This window comes from Ambystoma mexicanum, chromosome 11 (genome assembly GCF_040938575.1).
Source record: "Ambystoma mexicanum isolate Mex_15411 chromosome 11, UKY_AmexF1_1, whole genome shotgun sequence".
NCBI lineage: Eukaryota > Metazoa > Chordata > Amphibia > Caudata > Ambystomatidae > Ambystoma > Ambystoma mexicanum.
The window spans coordinates 108,757,456-108,778,538 of NC_090934.1; the positions used below are offsets into that span (position 1 = coordinate 108,757,456).

General features: G+C 41.6%; 1 protein-coding gene across 2 annotated transcripts in view; it reads right to left on the reverse strand.

Moving 5' to 3' along the window:
- Nucleotides 1-21,083, reverse strand: part of GRIK3 (glutamate ionotropic receptor kainate type subunit 3) — a 1,124,179-nt gene that overhangs the window by 278,362 nt on the left and 824,734 nt on the right. For both annotated transcript variants that reach the window (XM_069622638.1, XM_069622639.1), the window contains one exon: nt 7,858-8,061. In XM_069622638.1, the coding sequence (XP_069478739.1) occupies nt 7,858-8,061 (204 nt within the window). The remainder of the gene's footprint in view (nt 1-7,857; nt 8,062-21,083) is intronic.

Sequence of the window (21,083 nt, forward strand, 5' to 3'; positions counted from 1 at the left end):
TATTTTATCAATACTTTTCTACGGATCTACATGAAATTACCGAATCCAAAAGTCCGAGTCCCAAATGTCCTTTTTTTAAATAATTTCTCATTTGTTCGCATATATATATTTATATATATATATATATATATATATATATATATATATATATGGGGGGAGATCCATTGATGCCCCCCAGATTTCCCCTATACATTTTTTATTAACTTTACCGCCCCACATATATTTGAACAAATAGGGGTCAGACATTTGGGCTTCAGACCTTTTGCCCTCTCTAATTTCGTAAAATACCCTTTTCTACACTCTATCACCAGTAGATGTGGGACTAGGCAGTCATTGAGCTTTCAACATAGGCTTCAGTGATGTTTACGAGCACAGCTAATGGTAATAAGTAGCCTGATGACCTTTCTTGTTTGCTCCCACACTCGCTCCATAATCCCACTGTGCTGAATAAAATGTGTTTGATTGCCACTTCACACCACCTCCTTTTCCGGGCCATGATACCAAGAGAAAAATAGCTCTATGTGGAGCTCCCTTCACTTTTTTCATGGGGGTCACCTTTGTGAGCAGCATTATTTCTTGGTAGACAAGTGTGCACTCTCCATACAAATGGAGCTAACAAGAACACAAACCATATCTGTGTACAAACACCTGGTGAACAATTCACATGGTGGACTGTGAAGTCTTTTCCAGTCAGTATGTCCTGCCGCTGAGGTCTTCATTCCTAAATCATGTTTCTAGAGCTTTTGCCTCTCCAAATGTTTTGGACCTAAACTCACATCAGCCCTACTTAATAGTGAGGGATCATGGGAGTCAGAGTCCTAAACATCTCAGGAGTCAAAGATTTCATACACCTAGCCAAAAGAATGGCCGTAGTTGGCATGTTCCATCCAGTTTTACCCCAGTGCTATCCCTCAGCAATGGCCCCATATCCTTCAATATTTTGAAGAATGAGAAACATCCTCCAATCAGATCTCCTCTATGTTGCTGCTCCCAAGGAATCGCATCTTTAGGAAGCATCTTACGGATTAGCATTCGCAGCATGGGTTGGGAAGATCTTGTATCCACGGCACATCTGTTTGAAGATCTCAATATAAAGCTATATCACCCCTAGTGGCTTTTGATCGCAGAACTCTTCAAATTCATTTGTTTTCAAGCACTGTAAGGGATCTAGTAAAAAAAGCAGGAGGTTGTGATATGTAGACCCACACTCCTAGATCCCTTACTCCAGATAGATGTATCAGGAATGAATGTCTGTCTTCTTACACATTGGAGAAATCTCCTAATCAACGTTTACGTGATCTCATGTAAAATTTTAATTGAACAATTACTGTATTAACAGATGCAAGACTTCAGAAAGGTGACAGCTAAGAATGTACCAAAGCAGATTGGCCTGTACACAACACAGGTACTTTTCTCCAGCAGAGCACCTGTAATATTCTAGGTAAAGTTAGTAATGTCATGGCCAACCTGCAAGGTTTACGTCTTTTTAATATCGAAAGATTGTATAGCACTCCCAAGCCATGGCGTGTTGGCACTGATGTTATGTCCAATGTAAAGCACTATTGGACTATTTGGTAAGAACTATACGGAAGTCAAATGGCCTTTAACATTAACTCAGAGACACTATACAATATTTGACTAGACCATTACATTTGACCTGTACGATCACGTCCTATGAGTTGTTTTTTTAATTTTTTTCTCGCATTTTCATAAATAGCTTTATTAATGGGCAGTTAGAAGAACAGAAAGCCCATAGTTGACATTGACATGTCTATGGTTGAACAATTTGAATAACGATGAGGGAAGACAATATCATTGATTATCATTGATGTATTTGAAAATTACATTCTAACTGCCAAATCTATACTATATCACTTTGAGTCTGTGACGTCTACACACATTGTGAGGCATAATGAAATACCAATGATGCTTAAAGCCTTGTTTTCATGAGTAAATGTGCACATTTCACCCAGGTATCTTCGTGACTCAACAGCCTCATGCCAGCATACTACAACAGAAGGAACCAAGGAAACAAATGTTGTGCAAACACACTGCGCATAAACACTAATTAAGTCCAAAGTGGTAGGGTAAGTTTAATTGTCACTGCGGTAGCCTGACACGTGTTTCGGGCACTTGCCCTTCAACTGAGGCTAGAGAGTTGTACATATATACACATTATTACAATGCGGGATTAGCCAAAACAACAAGAATTAAACAATTGTGAAACCAAAGTTAATACAGGGTGTGGGGACCCAAGGTCACGGTGCATACAGGGCGGGAAACCAGAGAAACATACATTAATGGTATGGGAAACCAGGATTTTGGTGCATCATATCGAAAATCAAATTTCCAATTTTTGGACCAATTTCAAAAGTCACAAAACAAGTCAAGGTGTAAACAACGCAATTGCAAATGAAAAAAGCAATTTAAACAAAATAACAAAGACACATACCATATGTATGATTGAAATTCATCAGGTCAAGTTGAATAAGGGAAAAAGGAATAACCAGAAAACCATTAGCTGGGAGATTCTTAGTGGGCCATACATCATAAGGGTTGACGTAGAAAAAAGAAACTTATTACCTGTAAGTTAGGTGTGTTCAGTATAAACTGAGGGAGAGACACATAAGACTAATTACTATGGATATAATTTAGTAACATGTAAAAGTATAAAATTGACTTATAAACATTGAAAAATTGGGATATTGACAAGATACTTACCCTGATTAGGGTAAACGAGGGAATAGTTTAATAGTCGCTCCACTGAAAAACAATAGGAGCAGCTAATTAGCCTAGTACACATCTAAAGGCACTATCATTTAGATGCAAAGGCGAATGCCAAATTGGTACCTGTCACTTGCAATTGCACTCAAGAATTTATGTAGAAGCGTTTCCGCGTGTCTTTAAATTAGTCCGGTGAAGTCCGGTTGGCGTATGTCCAAGATAAGTGGGAGAGAGAAAGGTAAGGAGACGCTTTAATTAGCAACTGGTGCGTGTCTAGCTGAAATAATTCGCATACAAAGCAATCCCTACCAGCTAGGGATCTGCGTGAAAGTGTTAGACTTACCAGCGTCTCCGCTGAAAGAACCGAAATGGAGCCGGCTGGCCGCGACTCCTGCTGCCACTATTATGTTAGCCGGCAGACGTGGAAAGACCGCAGCCGTGCGTAAGGGGACATGCGGTCGCCATCTTGGTTGTATAGGGTTGGATATCAACCAAATGGAGAAAGAGGCGGTTAAGGAAGGGAATGGGAGAGGCATTGTGCACAATTGTGCTCACATTAGAGGAAGGCAATTAATGTATGTTTGATTAATGAAAATTAAGATTGAAAATCATGATTAAAAATAACATTTCCAATCCCCATGTGGGTAATTGACGAGTAGACACTTGGAATACAAGTAGAGGGGGCCAATGGTAAGGCCTGACAGTTTCACAATTAATCCAAGATGCTTGGGCCGAGCAAAGGCAACTAGAAATTGAGCACTCGGTAATTCCGAAGGAGAACGTAGAAGGGAGTCGTGTCTTCCTGACCCCTCTCATATAGGAACTAAGGGAATTGATTAGAAAGGAAGAACCAATTAACAAGGGCTAGATGTATGGCACACGAAGAAACCCCCGCATGGAAGGAAGGAAGGGGATGAATTAATTAGGTAACAAACCAATTGAATTCAACAATCTATATATTACAAATTCGCTCATAAAAACACAGACAGTTCATGATCTGTATTGAGGCCTTGTGTGACTGTGCGGAAGCGACAAATAAGTCTCGCTTCCAACTGACGTAATTTTAGAACCAAATTACCACCTCGTTGTGGTAATGATACCTTGGCCATCCCAGTGAATCTAATATCAGCCTTGTTGTCCATTTGGTGGACTTGTTGCCAATGTACAGATAATGGGTATTTGGAATCTACTTGGGAGATGGAGGCCAAGTGTTCCCTGATTCTAATCTTCAGAGGTCGAATTGTGCTGCCAATATAATGTTTCCCACATACACAAAGAATGCAATAAACACAGAATTTGGTGTTACAATTCATGAAGGAGTTGAGTGAATATCTCCCTAGATGGCCAAAATCTACTTGCTTGGTTTCAAGTGCGAAGATACACATAGAACACCCCCCACACTTACGAAACCCACTTGTACTAGCTAGCTGTAACCAAGTTGGTTTAGCTTGTGGATTGGACATAAATGAAGGAGAGAGAATATTTTTGAGATTGCTAGCCTTGGTGTAGATAAAGTTTGGCGAATCATCTACCCAGGGGGTGATATCTCTATCCAATTGTAGAATGTGCCAATGTCTCTTGACTATACTATACAGTTTTGAACTCTCTGTGTTATATTTAGTAATGAATTTCAATTTATTACTGTGCGTACTCTGAGGGCGTACTTTTGGAGTAAGTAAATCCTCTCTCTGCAATGATTGAACCTCTAGTTGGGCTTTGTCAAGGAGGTGACTATCATAACCTCTTTCCAAGAACCGGTTACGAATAAATGCACATTCTATTTTAAAGTCCTCATTTGTTGAACAGTTGCGTCTAGCGCGTATAAATTCACCTTTGGGGATATTGCGTGTAACCGATTTCTTGTGGCAACTGCTCGCATGAAGCAGAGAATTAACCGACGTGGAGTATGCGTAGAGTCTTGCAATTTGTGTATGTCATTTGTGACTGCTTGATGGAAGGTATCAATCAAATTGTCTTTCGGAAAAGTAGGCACGAATTTAGATTTACTTGATAATTCTTTTATTTTCAAATTTTGCTGTTGTATACTGAGGTCATGTAATAGATCCATCATATTGAGGTTGGGGTCATGGTCACATTCGTCTTGCAAACATCTTTATGCATTATTTTGAACAAATGGTTGTCTTTACAAACACCATGTTTTCACCATATATCTATATTTGGAAAAGATATATAGATGACGTAATTCTGATTTGGAATGGCTCCTGTGACACCCTGAATGATTTTGTCAATTACCTTAACACTAACATATGGGGAATTCAGTTCACACAGACTGTTAGCACTAGCAGTATTAACTTCCTTGATTTAACTATTATGATTTCTGATGGCAAACTGTTAACTAAAACCTATCGTAAATCCACGTCGGTTAATTCTCTGCTTCATGCGAGCAGTTGCCACAAGAAATCGGTTACACGCAATATCCCCAAAGGTGAATTTATACGCGCTAGACGCAACTGTTCAACAAATGAGGACTTTAAAATAGAATGTGCATTTATTCGTAACCGGTTCTTGGAAAGAGGTTATGATAGTCACCTCCTTGACAAAGCCCAACTAGAGGTTCAATCATTGCAGAGAGAGGATTTACTTACTCCAAAAGTACGCCCTCAGAGTACGCACAGTAATAAATTGAAATTCATTACTAAATATAACACAGAGAGTTCAAAACTGTATAGTATAGTCAAGAGACATTGGCACATTCTACAATTGGATAGAGATATCACCCCCTGGGTAGATGATTCGCCAAACTTTATCTACACCAAGGCTAGCAATCTCAAAAATATTCTCTCTCCTTCATTTATGTCCAATCCACAAGCTAAACCAACTTGGTTACAGCTAGCTAGTACAAGTGGGTTTCGTAAGTGTGGGGGGTGTTCTATGTGTATCTTCGCACTTGAAACCAAGCAAGTAGATTTTGGCCATCTAGGGAGATATTCACTCAACTCCTTCATGAATTGTAACACCAAATTCTGTGTTTATTGCATTCTTTGTGTATGTGGGAAACATTATATTGGCAGCACAATTCGACCTCTGAAGATTAGAATCAGGGAACACTTGGCCTCCATCTCCCAAGTAGATTCCAAATACCCATTATCTGTACATTGGCAACAAGTCCACCAAATGGACAACAAGGCTGATATTAGATTCACTGGGATGGCCAAGGTATCATTACCACAACGAGGTGGTAATTTGGTTCTAAAATTACGTCAGTTGGAAGCGAGACTTATTTGTCGCTTCCGCACAGTCACACAAGGCCTCAATACAGATCATGAACTGTCTGTGTTTTTATGAGCGAATTTGTAATATATAGATTGTTGAATTCAATTGGTTTGTTACCTAATTAATTCATCCCCTTCCTTCCTTCCATGCGGGGGTTTCTTCGTGTGCCATACATCTAGCCCTTGTTAATTGGTTCTTCCTTTCTAATCAATTCCCTTAGTTCCTATATGAGAGGGGTCAGGAAGACACGACTCCCTTCTACGTTCTCCTTCGGAATTACCGAGTGCTCAATTTCTAGTTGCCTTTGCTCGGCCCAAGCATCTTGGATTAATTGTGAAACTGTCAGGCCTTACCATTGGCCCCCTCTACTTGTATTCCAAGTGTCTACTCGTCAATTACCCACATGGGGATTGGAAATGTTATTTTTAATCATGATTTTCAATCTTAATTTTCATTAATCAAACATACATTAATTGCCTTCCTCTAATGTGAGCACAATTGTGCACAATGCCTCTCCCATTCCCTTCCTTAACCGCCTCTTTCTCCATTTGGTTGATATCCAACCCTATACAACCAAGATGGCGACCGCATGTCCCCTTACGCACGGCTGCGGTCTTTCCACGTCTGCCGGCTAACATAATAGTGGCAGCAGGAGTCGCGGCCAGCCGGCTCCATTTCGGTTCTTTCAGCGGAGACGCTGGTAAGTCTAACACTTTCACGCAGATCCCTAGCTGGTAGGGATTGCTTTGTATGCGAATTATTTCAGCTAGACACGCACCAGTTGCTAATTAAAGCGTCTCCTTACCTTTCTCTCTCCCACTTATCTTGGACATACGCCAACCGGACTTCACCGGACTAATTTAAAGACACGCGGAAACGCTTCTACATAAATTCTTGAGTGCAATTGCAAGTGACAGGTACCAATTTGGCATTCGCCTTTGCATCTAAATGATAGTGCCTTTAGATGTGTACTAGGCTAATTAGCTGCTCCTATTGTTTTTCAGTGGAGCGACTATTAAACTATTCCCTCGTTTACCCTAATCAGGGTAAGTATCTTGTCAATATCCCAATTTTTCAATGTTTATAAGTCAATTTTATACTTTTACATGTTACTAAATTATATCCATAGTAATTAGTCTTATGTGTCTCTCCCTCAGTTTATACTGAACACACCTAACTTACAGGTAATAAGTTTCTTTTTTCTACGTCAACCCTTATGATGTATGGCCCACTAAGAATCTCCCAGCTAATGGTTTTCTGGTTATTCCTTTTTCCCTTATTCAACTTGACCTGATGAATTTCAATCATACATATGGTATGTGTCTTTGTTATTTTGTTTAAATTGCTTTTTTCATTTGCAATTGCGTTGTTTACACCTTGACTTGTTTTGTGACTTTTGAAATTGGTCCAAAAATTGGAAATTTGATTTTCGATATGATGCACCAAAATCCTGGTTTCCCATACCATTAATGTATGTTTCTCTGGTTTCCCGCCCTGTATGCACCGTGACCTTGGGTCCCCACACCCTGTATTAACTTTGGTTTCACAATTGTTTAATTCTTGTTGTTTTGGCTAATCCCGCATTGTAATAATGTGTATATATGTACAACTCTCTAGCCTCAGTTGAAGGGCAAGTGCCCGAAACACGTGTCAGGCTACCGCAGTGACAATTAAACTTACCCTACCACTTTGGACTTAATTAGTGTTTATGCGCAGTGTGTTTGCACAACATTTGTTTCCTTGGTTCCTTACTTGGCGCTAGAATTGGCAAATCGCGCCTCCTGCATCCACCTGCTGCTTTATTCACTTCAAATATATTAGATCCTTGCGCTGAACCTCAAAAACCCCCCCCTTGCCACTCAATTCGTACAACAGAAGGAAACCTTAAAAGTCACTCACGTGATCAATGAGTTCTCGGACCATGCCATTCCACTGGCCTTTCTCGTCCTGCGATCCGTATCTCCCATCGTCCACCAGTCGGATCTCGTACGAAAACCCCAGTATTGTTGCCAGTTCCTTGAGAAGGTCAATACAATATCCCTCGAACCGATCATTTCCAAAGAGGGCCTTATCTGATCTCTTGAACATGACATAGGGTTCTTCCTGTACAGATGGACGAGAAAAAAAAAACGATTGTGGTTAGTTTAGAAGAAGAGGAAAATAATAACCAGAGTCTCTTGAAGAAGTCTGACGTTAGCTTGACTTGAATCACACTAGACATGGAAGTAAATGCGCTATCAAGTGAAATTAATTAGTTATTATTCCTAAAACATGAATTGTATTGCACACACACACACACTTCAAAAATAGCATACCACTATTTCATAATGTATTTTAATTTCTTATCAGTATCTCATGTTTTACTGTTGATATAAAACCTTCAATACAATTCTATCACCAAAAATTTAAAAAAGACACTCGTAACAGGCACAAATACAAAACATCAAGTAAATCTTAAGTTGGTTCAACATGTACTTCTGTATATCATTCTATATAATGCAGTCCAATAGAAATGCAGAGCTGAAATGAATGCATTTTCAATGTCACTGAACATCTGACACATACATAATTTGTGCTAAAAGTCCATCTCCTTTTCCCTAGATGAGTTCATATTATCACACCCAGGAACATCCAATGAGCAATCCCATGTGTCTTTGTCTCTGGGTTTTGATATTGCCTTTTGCTTTACATATTCACATCACTTATAACTAAACAAGAACATTGCATGGAGTTGTAATTGATGTAGCTGAATTTTCATAAACAATGTTTATATTTCAGGTGGAATAGATTTAGGTGTGGGTTAGCCTTTTCTCCTAAGGGCAAGTCTTTATAAGAACTATAGCAGAATTATTTGGGAACCAATTGTTATAAATGAGCTGAAATCCATAATTGCCTATGAGAAACATTACTGACCCAGTAATCATATTTCTGTTTCTTGTATCTGCTTAGAGTCACATGCTTTTCATAGACCTCCATCTAGTGGTTGGTGTACAGTTGTGCACCTTGATTTGTTTTTCAAATAAAAACAGGGCATCGGCAGGGGTGTTCCTATCACACTATCACTATTCTACTTGAATAGAAACGCTTGTATATAGGCGTGTTATAAATGCCATATCACATCATATCAATAGGTACCCAGGATCCCTCATGGCATCAACAACCTCAGATTGTTTTTTTTTTTTTATATGGTTTGATTTCTTTCTTTGTGGGAATCTCAGCATCTTCCTCAACACCTATCCTATTAACCAATAGAGGGGTTGAAACATTTTGACTATAGCTTCCTTAACCTTCACCATGCTGGCTGGTCTGATAGGAGTTGTAGTCCAAAGCATCTGGAAAGCCAAAGTTTGCATACTCTGGTACTAGAGGCCCATTCCATTTATAAACTTTGAACAAACCAAAAGTTTAATCAAGCATAACTGACATTTATTGGCCTTGAAAAAGTGTTTAAAACATGAAACCTGTGTCGGCCATAATTAAAGTAGAAGGAAACAGCCCAGTAATAATTTCAGAAGATTGGATTATAAACTAATTGGTAGTGAAGTGTCAACAGTAAGTAGGAAACTGCACACATTAACAATCAAAATGGAACCATACCATAATGTAGCCTTCATTTGTGTACCCCCGCAGTCACTACGACTTTGGGGGTGCACAAAATACTGACTTCCATTAGTGCCCCCAAGCAGAGCAGGAGTTGCAGGGGTGTCCCGGCTCTCTTTGGGGGCAGTAACGGGAGTCAAGGGTTGCAGGGGTGTCCTCCACTTACCATTGTGGTAAGCAGGGGACAAGAAAGCTAAAAAAAAAAAGAAAGAAAAAAAAGAAAAAGCACCTGCGCCATCCGCTCCGACACATGCAAGTGGGAGGAACTGATGCCGCAGGGATAGTGGGAAGTGTGCCACCGTGAAGGTAAGTGAGGTGGATGGTGGGGTAGGCGGGTAAAGTGATCTATTTGACCATTGCACTGCACCGTAATTGCCGTCAACATTCTCGTCTGCATAGTTACGGACGGCACAGTGATCACATAGATTCATCAAAACTATACAGGTTTGCTTGTCATTTCTCAAAAAGTATAAATGTCACTTCTGGTGGCATATGTTACCTTTCTTTCTTCTAAAATGTGTCAGTCACCAAACATTTGAAAAGAAAATCGTAACTCTATTTTTTTCTATTTCTTTTTCCGCTGTTACTTTATGGTGTTCACAAGTCTGTTTCTTCTCAGGATGAAACGAGATTCTAAGATGGAGGCTCCTTATACCTGTATGCTGGCCACAGCAGCTACCAGGAGTTGCAGCTGCCCTAAAACTGCTCCATGTATCTCAAAGTTGCAAGAAACATTGATCAAATTGAATACTGCACCTCAGTTACATGTTCCCACACAGCCAGGTCACTACAATAAAACAACAGATCCCCCCCACCCCCCCCCCCGCACCATTGCATCATTGATATATGAACACTCTTAAAAATAACTCATTATCATATTTTAAGTCTGCTATACAGCAGTGAAACGTGATGTTGGCTTTTGCAGGCCACCCACTCACCCATTCTTTGGGACCTCAACCATGAAAATTACAATGCGATATCTTGCTTTGGAACGCACCACTTAAACCTGAAACTTGGGTGCAGCCCAGTAAATTGCAAATCTTGTTATTTAAGTAATTTTGTTTCCACTTTCCTTTTTTTTTTGCACATAATTTTGCATAATTGCACAGCCCTGGGAAAGCGAAAGGAAGCCTGCATCACACAAAAGGCCTAACAGTCGCGGTGCACACGCCACATCACATCCACGGCTAGGAATTCTTCTCGTCAGACACAAATTATAGACTACCTGGGACAGCATTTCAAAGTCAGCAACACAAAGAAATATGCGGGTGGGATTTTTTTCACAGTCAATTTATGGAGCATAGAATGAAAAAAAAAGGATATTCCATTCAGGGAAAGGATCTTGTTCACACATTCAATTTATTATCGTACAATTATGGAATTTAAAGAAACCGCTCTGAAAGTTAATAATGTATATGTTTGGCCCCTTATGGCTGTTGTTACCTCTCGTGGGTTTTTACTTTCTGATCTCATGTTTGAGGGGTTCCTCCTAAGCTTTTTGTCTTACCACCACAATCTTCTTATATCCATCTTAGGAATGGATGTTCCATATAAGAGAAAATAAGTGGGGCTCTAATTATTTTTTTTCATCTCCATACCCCACCCAGAACCTGGCAGGACTCAGGAACCCATGGAGAAAAATCAGAACCTCTTAAACTAGGAAGCTTTGCTTAGGAGGATGTACCCAGGTGGCATGTTAGAACCATGCAGCTAGACAACAACCCTTACAGGGGAAAGGAATAGTTTCTGGTGCGTTCCTTATGAGACCGTAATCAAGGTTGGAGAGGTTACCTGGTGGTGTGTTCAAGGAAACACCCTAAGGGAGGGGGAGAACAAAATAAATACTTCAGAGTAAGAGTGTGTCTAACATCAAATAACGAAACGTAGGAAGGTGGCCAGAGTGTGCAAACAATCTGCATCAAGCAGACTCCTACAGCCAAGAGGAAAGGAACGAAGCATGTTGTGTTCTGAATCGCGGAGATTGTGAGATCCATTGTGCTGGCCGCTATATCCCTGGAACTGTGATGTCAAGAAGAGAGTCGGTCACTACATCTCTGAGACTGTGAATTTGAGCCAAGAGGTGAGCTGGGTTTAATAGCCAAGAGACTGTGTGAAATAGATTACGGGATCCCCTTCAGGGACAGGGAGTCCTCTAGATAGGCTTTTACACTGCAACCCTTACTCATATTGAAAAACCTCAGACCCCATAAGCATTCCTCCAGCCCAACCCAACCAGCAGAGGTTGTTCTTGTTAATAAAGATATCGAATTAGATTCTTCTCATCTCATTTGTTCTGTTGGTTACTTCATCTCAGCCAGTTCCCATCACAACTGCCATGCTTTGGTCAGCGGGGCCGAGCTATATGATTGCAGGTGTTCCCATGGTCATTGGGCTAATGTGAGGAACACAACGTGTATAGTCACTGATATCCTTTTCTAGTTAAATTCCACACCTTGGTGGACATTAACCCCTCATCATGTGTTGGCACACAGCCATACTTGCACTGTCGAATGTCGCCTTTAGAACACAACTTTCCAATTATTAGGACACGGTCTCATTTGGGTGAAGCGATTGCACATCTTTGCACGAGCTCTGTGTGGCTATATGAAGAATCTGGGAGTAGTAGAGAGTCAGAGCATTGTCAGTATCATTAGGTCAGACCACACCCACGTCACCCTAAGTTAGTTAGTCTTAAAAGGGCCTGCAGGGTCTTCATTGTGTGGGGTTTCGGGGGGACAAAACCCAACACAATTGATATTCTGCCGGCACTGCTTTCCAAACAGCAAACATTCTTAACACTTAGTCATTTGCAGATATGGGTCTGAAGAAGTGTTGACACGGGTAGTAAGTATAGGTCAGTGGCAATGCACTCGTCTTGGAAGGAAAACGATGCAGAGCAACACAGGTTCAATTCTCACGAGCAAGATGACGCAGAGCAACACAGGTTCAATTCCCACGAGCAAGATGACGCAGAGCAACACAGGTTCAATTCTCACGAGCAAGATGACGCAGAGCAACACAGGTTCAATTCCCATGAGCAAGATGACGCAGAGCAACACAGGTTCAATTCCCATGAGCAAGATGACGCAGAGCAACACAGGTTCAATTCCCATGAGCAAGATGACGCAGAGCAACACAGGTTCAATTCCCATGAGCAAGATGACGCAGAGCAACACAGGTTCAATTCTCACGAGCAAGATGACGCAGAGCAACACAGGTTCAATTCTCACGAGCAAGATGACACAGAGCAGCACAGGTTCAATTCCCACAAGAAAGATGACGCAGAGCAACACAGGTTCAATTCTCACGAGCAAAATGACGCAGAGAAACACAGGTTCAATTCTCACGAGCAAGATGACATAGAGCAACACAGGTTCAATTCCCACGAGCAAGATGACGCAGAGCAACACAGGTTCGCATTCCGGGTTCGCGCTTATAAACCCCTTCGGTACTAAGTGCGTTATAAAAAAACAATTAACTTAAGTTAGTGGGCAATTACATATAATAATATTCAACTCAGCTGCATCAAAGAGCCCATTTTAAAATGGTTAGTTAGAGTCAGGAGCATAATCGTTGACCATTCCTCCCTTTGGTGGACTTTGCAGGTTGGAGACCCCCCATTCGGCTGCAGAAGTGAAGACATAAGCATCAGCCTTAAGGTGAACACATGTAGGCATGTGCCTCATCTCATGTGACGGATCACTGTAAATGTGATCAGACTATCATGATGTGGGCTAGGGTTGACATATCTGTGTACTCTACAGCAAAGGATGTCAGGTTGCCAGTACATCACCTATTTTTGGATGAATGCACCTGGCAGGGCCACGTGCTGGGCTTTCTTCACCTGAACAGTAGTAAGACATAACCATGTGAACCTCACAAACCCACCTCAAACTCTCCCAGGACCACCCAGGAAAACGCAATCATCACAGTGCACACCTAACCTGGCCACCCTTCTCCGAATCCCCCTCATCACTGCTCGTCCTTGCCCCCTTTGCTATACATGCTCTTGAATGCGATTAACCCACACTGAGGGGCCACTTCTGACCTCATGATGAGAAGAGTGATGGCATATGACATTCTCCCCTACAGTTTCAGGCACATTCTGAAGTGGGTGGAAGTATTGGCGTGGGGATGTCTTGTGCTACAGCTGCTTGTTGTGGGCAAAAAATGTGCTCTGGTGGCATTGCGAGCATTTCTCAAAAGACCGACACTTTTCCAATTTTTTAACATTTTCTTAAATTTTTATGAAGCTAGAAAAATGGTGCTGCAGTCTCAGAAATGCTATATTCATAAGGCGAAAACGTGTGCAGTGGAGTTTAATGGAACCTTGCATATGCCGTATTTTTACTCTGTTTTCTTGACATGCTAAACCAGTGCTGCTGGGAGGAGAATCCCCTCCATGTGGCTGCCCTGCATTCCTGATGCTTGCTAGTGCTGTCGCCAAGCCATAAATCAGGCACATGCAAAAGCTGAGGCTTTCATGTCCCTGTCCTACATTCTTTCCATATCAGAATATGGTGTTTGTAAGCAAAGTGTTCCTCCTTTATGGAGAACACTTTCCTACTTTTGCACACACCTCAAAATTGGCACCCTAGACATCCTAAACAGAGTAGAAACTTCATATTTCATCATCACCAACACATTCCATATACATTCATTACAGAAATCTGGATCACACCAACGTCCTACCACGGCTTGCATGTCATCATTTCATCTGGATGCAGCAACCTGTTGTCAGGTTGGTGAAAACAGAGTGAGGAGAGGTATTCATCAACAAAATAAACTGGCCCTGTATGGTACACAATCAATCACCATAAGATTCAATGAACATTCTCACTTGCTGATTCCTTCTATCAAAGAAGGACTCTGCCATGTTTCACCTTATCCACAGACCACCCCCCAGGTGTGGTGCATTCATAGGTGAGATTACAGACATACTGTGTATAGCTACAGTCTCTCAAATGACCAAAACATTCCTTGGAGACTTAAACTTCACCCGAGGCACAAGCAATCGAAAACCGCAGAAAGATTAGACCACATCTTATTCAAGTCCCCCCTCATAACCTGCCTGTGTTGGCATATCTGTTAACTGCGTGGACTTCATCATGCTCATCTGGACATACTAGGCAGCCATCTGCTGAACATGGAACAATCAGGATACATTTCCATGGTGGAATATCACTCTTAGAAAACCTTTCCAGTGGAGGTGCTGCATTCCAGTTTCTCCAACTTCCCTACCATTGCAAACGTCACCTTGCTGTTAGAACACTTTTTCCAGTTGTCATAGAAGTTGGCAGATAGGCTCCAGTAGAAGTGGATCAATCCATTCGCCCCATGGCACACTCAACAGATCCCTATGCAGAAAAGTTCCATTACAGTGTCCATTACAGTGTCTGAGAAATGCTGGAACAAGGCCCACAAACCTGAGAACCTTCTACACCTGAAGCCTTTACAATTGAAATGGTGGACCATGGTATCCTGAAGGCAAGGCTACCAAATACACCACCACGGAAGCCTCTAACAGGAGTGAACCCTTTCCATAAGAGTCAAACACTTCTTGAACCACACAGCGGACACTGAGGTACCAGTATCCAGAGAGAAAAGTTAGGGTATCAATTTGTTTTTTATTACAAGATCAATGACAGCAGGCTTCACATGAAGGTCTCCAATACCTCTCCTCCCCAGGCCATTCAACTTCCCACCCCCTCACCCCGAGGATCCTGTTGTGAAATGCTTGCTTGTGAATGAGAGACCCTGTGATGTCATGTGGAATGTTGATGTGTGAATGCTGTATGAGTGTTCTACCTGAGGTCAATTAAGCCTGGGTGATGGGACCCAGTGGTTATCCTTATATGTAACTTAATGTAACTATGTAATAAAGTATATGTAATAAGCCCAAGAAGACCCCTGAAGTTATATTATTACAGATCCCTTGTACATACTTTCATTCTTAAAACCAACCTCAAACACCAATGACATTCACCTGTCAAAACTCCTTAAAAAATCTACCAGGCCTGCCCTTAATGCTCTTCTTAAAATAGCCAACATTTCCCTCAGTGATGGTACATTCCTAGACATCCTTAAGACAGGCTGATATGCTCACTGAAGAAAAAAAAAAACGTGACCCAGAAGGCCTAGCAAACTAACAACCAATCATATGACTCCGATTTATGGGCATGGTCATTGAGAAGGCAATTGCTAATCAACTTCTTACAGAATTTGGGCAACATGGTCTGTTCCCTAATAATCAATCTGGATTCTGCAACAAATGCAGAACCCAGATTGTAAAGGACAACATTCAGATTATCGACAAAGTGCACTTGTGTCAGCTAATCCTCCTGGACCTCTCAACTGGCTTTGCCATGGTCGACCATCACAATCAACTATCCCTCCTTGAACATAGGATGGGCTTCTCTGGCATATCTCAAAATGGTGTACATTCCACCTATCAGACAGATCCAGTCTGTTCAGATGGGCTCTCTCAGATCAAAACATCACCCTGTCTGTCACCTTTGGATCCACTTAATTTGCCATTATATTCTCGGTCACCATTAAACTCGAAATGGAACTAGTGGGCTCACTCCAAGAGGAACCCAACAGCTCAATACACCATGAAACTGATGAGAGTTGTACATTAATGTAATTGATTGCCTTTGCTCATGCCTTTGAAGCATTCACATATGACAGCTGCCCAATTAAATCTCGATCCCGCCAAGTCAGAAATCGTAATCTTGGAATATCCATTCCAATAAAGGGTAGATGTATGAAATGCTCTTGGACAGGGTTTACCCTATCTTCACTCACTCCGGAAAATCCCTAGGTTTCAGTGTGGACAGCAATCTATCCTTCCAACAACACATTACAAAAAAGATTCAAACAGATTGGTATCCAATATCTCTAATGATGAAGATCAAGCCCTTCATCCTTACGCAGGACTTCTGATCGGCCGTCATAGTACTAGTGATCTCGCCTATCTATGGAGATAAAGACCCTCCTTTGGGTGCTCCCAGCTGCTGACCTTGTCCAGGAAACCCACCTTGTTGCATCTTCTATCAGCTCCAGGAATGTTAACCGCATTTACCGAATTACACTGGCTCTCAATGGTTTAAACACTGGTTCTGGTTCAAAACTACGTGCCTCAACTACAGTGCATCCCCTGTCGGTATGCTGGCATACTTGATGGCCACACTACAAACATTGCATGACACATGGTTGTTAAGCAGAAATAAGAGTGGCTCATAAGGATAAAACTAGCAATCGATCCTGTGCATGCTACGCTCTGGTTGTCTGGACCTCCATTTCGGAGTCTGTTTCAGGATCCAGACTGCTGATTTCTCCTTCAGTTTATGAAAGCACTGAAGACCTAGCTCTTCCAGAAATACGTTGGTGTACTCTAGATTCTGCTTATCTTGTGCACCTGCTGTCCATGTACTGTGTTATAATTATTACTAATGTTCATTTGATGACATTGGGAGCGAGAATTTGTAAAATTCTCACTCCTAATGTTTTGCTCTACGACTTGTCCACAGTGCTCCGATGCTCCCAAGCGAGTTTGCTCTATTCAAATCTGTTATTATTATTATTATTATTATTATTATTATTATTATTATTATTATTATTTGTATTAGTTATAATCATAATTAGTATGATTAGTATTATTAATAATAATAATAATAATAATAATAGTGATAATAATAATGTACACATGTATGTATGGTCATTATACCCTAAGGCTCATTGGTGTATGTGTGAGCATCCATCCACAATCTGGACTGATTCTTTCTTAAGGAAAGCAAGTTCAGGAATTAATGTTAACCATTTAAGTTCACTGTTTGCAGCAGTAGCATCCTCATGTAAGGGACACTGACTTAGGTGTGAACGGCCCTCAAGAAGATGGACTGGTGCAGACATGAGTGGCCTTATTCAATGACGAGTGATATAGTCATACGTGTCGTTCTGCAAGACAGATTGGTAATGCTGGCATAAGTGTTCAGCATTAAGGGGGACTGCTGTAGGCTTGAGTGCCCATCCGTAAGGTGGAAAAGGTTAGGCAGTTGTGTTTTCCATAATGGTGGGATGGTGAAGGCATGTGTAAGGTGGAATGGTGTATGCATAAGTACAATTCTTCAGGGTGGACTGGTCTAGGCGTCAGTGTCCTTTGTTACAGTGTGTAAGTGCATGCAGGAACTTATCTGTTAAGGTAGCCTGGTTGTGGTGTGATTCCCATCCATAGGACAATACTCACTAAAGGAAAGCCCTGTAAGCATGAGTGCCCTCCAATACGTCATACTGTTGTTGTGGTAAGCATCTGCACTGAAGTTGATACAAGGCAGCCATGACCATTCTTAATTAAGGTGTAGTGGTGGAGTCATGAACCTACATACTTAAGGTGGACTGGTGCAGTCATTAACATTCTTCCTTAAAGTCGGTGCGAGTAGCCTTAAATGTCCTAATTTAAGGTAGGCTTGTAATACTCTCTGGATACTGGTCTTTCTTGAGGTGAGTCACTGTACCGGCCAATATAGTTCAGGAAAGTAGACTGGCCTAAGAATAACCATCTTCCCTTAAGGTAGTGAAACCATGGATATTATGTCTAAAAGTGGTCAGGTGTAGTATTGAAAAGCTTTTGTTATGGTGGACTGGTTTTGCTACCAACATATTTCTTGAAGGTGAGTGGGTGCAGCTATGAACATCATTCCTTAAGTTGAACTGGTATAACCTTCTTCATTTAGGTGGAGTGGTGTAACCATAAACATATCACTTTAAGGTGGGCCCGACTGGTGTTGCTAAGAACATCTTTCCTTAAGGTGCGTCAGTGTTAAGGTGGATGAATGTTGTTATGAACCTCTTCCCTAAAGTTGGGTGGTTTCACCCATGAACCCCTTTCCTTTATTTAGACAGACTGTGGTAACCATAATTTTCATCTATTTAGCTGGACTGGTCTATGTATGAAAATCCCTCCTTAAGGCGGACTTCCTTCCTTTTGATGGAGTGGCGACAGCAAGAACATTTTTTTTATTATTTTTTTTTAGGTGTATTGGTGTACCTAAGAACAACCCTCCATAAGGTGGATGGGTGTAGGTGTTGCTAAAAACATCCTTCTTAAAAGTGGGTGGTTTCACACAAAAAACTCCTTCCTCAATGTGGACTTGTTAGTGATAAACTTCCTTTCTTTAGGTGGACTAATGTAGCTAAAAACATATTTCAATTAATGTCAGCGTGTATGCCCATGATTTTCCGTACTTATGGTGGTCTTGTGCAACCATAAACTTCCTTTATTTAGGTGGGATAGTGCAGCTTAGGACACCCTTCGTTAAGACGGTTGTCTGCACGCATGAACATTCTTAATGAAGGTGGACTTGTGTAACCATAAACGTCCTGTCTTTTAGGTCGAAAGATTTAGATACGGACATCCTTCCTTAAAGTGGGTGAATGCTGCCATGAAAATCCTTCCTTAAGGTGAACGTGTGTAAACATAATCTTACTTTATCTCTGGGGTCTGGTGTAGATAAGGACACCCTTCCTTAAGATGGATGCGTGAACCCATGGCAATCCTTCCTTAATGTGGACTTGCGTAACCAAAAATGTCCTTTCTTTATTTGGGCTGTTGTAGCTGAAAGCATCCTTCCTTAAGGTGGTTGTGAACACTCATTAACAGCCTTAGTTAAGGTGGACGTGTGTAGCCTTACAGTCCCTTTCTTTATGTTGACTGATTTAGCTAAGGGGATCCTTCCTTAAGGTGGATGGGAGCACCTATAAATATCCTGCCTTAAGGTGGAGCTGTGTAGCCTTACATTTTCTTTCTTTATGTGGATTGATTAGCTAAGGGCAGCCTACATTAAGGTGGGTGCGAACCCATGAACATCCTTCCTTGAGGTGGACTGATTAGCTAAGGGCAGCCTGTAGAGGAGGTCTCAGACATGGCCTGCTTCCCTTCCCCTCATTTCGAGGTACCAGGAGCATACTCGCCAAGGAATGTGATGTATGAAGAGCAAATTAACCTACAAAGAGCTGCATTGGGACTCTGCCTAGTATACATCAGAAGATCCATACCTGTTGAAGCACCCATAACCAGACAACCCTGGGCAGCACGGTACCCTATCAGACAGCCATACCAGCCACTGATACGGAACGAAGAGTACCTACATACGGTCCACGAAGAGACCCCAAAAGCCTTAATGGAAGGCCAGTGGAAATGACTTAAGGGCCTGAACAGACTTGTGAATGAACAAAAGCGACTATCGAAGACAAGCACGCCAGTGCGAGTAACTACAAAATAAATGTAATAGACACAGAGAAGAGACAATGGTAAAACGTCAGGAAACAGTGCTACGTGACAAGGCGGAAGCAACCGACCTGTTAAATGTGTGTAAGTAGGCTTGAAACGCAAGATGCTAAGAAATCGATACTGCCTGCAATGCTTAGTAGAAGATAGAGCGGCAAGCGCCAACCATATATCTACCTCAATAAGGCACATTATACAAGTGCGACTCCATTTTGTAAAAGCAGAAATGTACCCAGGTGGCCGGAGGCCTGACAGGCCAAGTTTCGAAACCCAGCCAAAGGCAAGAGAAGGAGCAGAATTGAAACTCAACAAAGAGCGCCTCATGCCTAGGAAATCAAGGTCACCCGGAGAAAGGGAGGAGAGCGTCAGCTAACAAGACTCAAACTTCACAGCATACCAGCCTGCCTCATGAAGGTCAAGATAAGGGGGGGCCCATGCAGGTTGCTAGGCTGACACAGAACTAAATGCACTAAAAGCTGGAAACTGAAGCAGATTCATGGTGAACTAACACATGAGCGGCCAGGAGCGAAGAAGTACCATCTCTTGATGTCATCCAGGACCCGAGTATGCCACAACTTTTCCCAATAAGAAACTACAGTTTCGGGGCCATCCTTAGCCAACTAATTGACACATCGCCCCAAACCGCTGATTGATGGAAGGGAGTCAGGGTGAAACTTGGGACACCAGGCACAGGGGTGTCCATTCTGCATGCTGCTAATTAAAAGTGGAAATGTATGTCTAGGGGTGTAACCTGCCCAATCACAATGGAACAAGTTATCTGGAGTCCCATAGATATTGTAACCAATAGAACATCGTAGTTGTAGTGACATCTATCACGCGTGATGTAGAGGGATGGGCATAGACGCCCACCGATAAGAGGTATCCAATCCGCATGCCCTATTATCATATACAGATATAACACCTATACTTAAGTTACCTTTCCTAACCAATTCTATTGCATGATGATTTTTGATAGAATTAGACGTCAGTGATGACAATTTTTGCCTATAAGAATTGCTATTCAACTGAGGTTCGAGGAAGTCGGAGCGAGACAGGTGATCGCAATGCTGCTGATTTCCATTTGTTTCTCTGTTTGATATACTTGTCATTAAACGGACTTCCCTTTGCCAATTTACTGAGTCCTCATTATTGAGTCGTGTTGGAGTAAGTGAATCCTGTACCCCCTTTCCTCACATGGTGCAGCTATCTTGTCTTACAAGTTCTAGAGGGTGAGCGC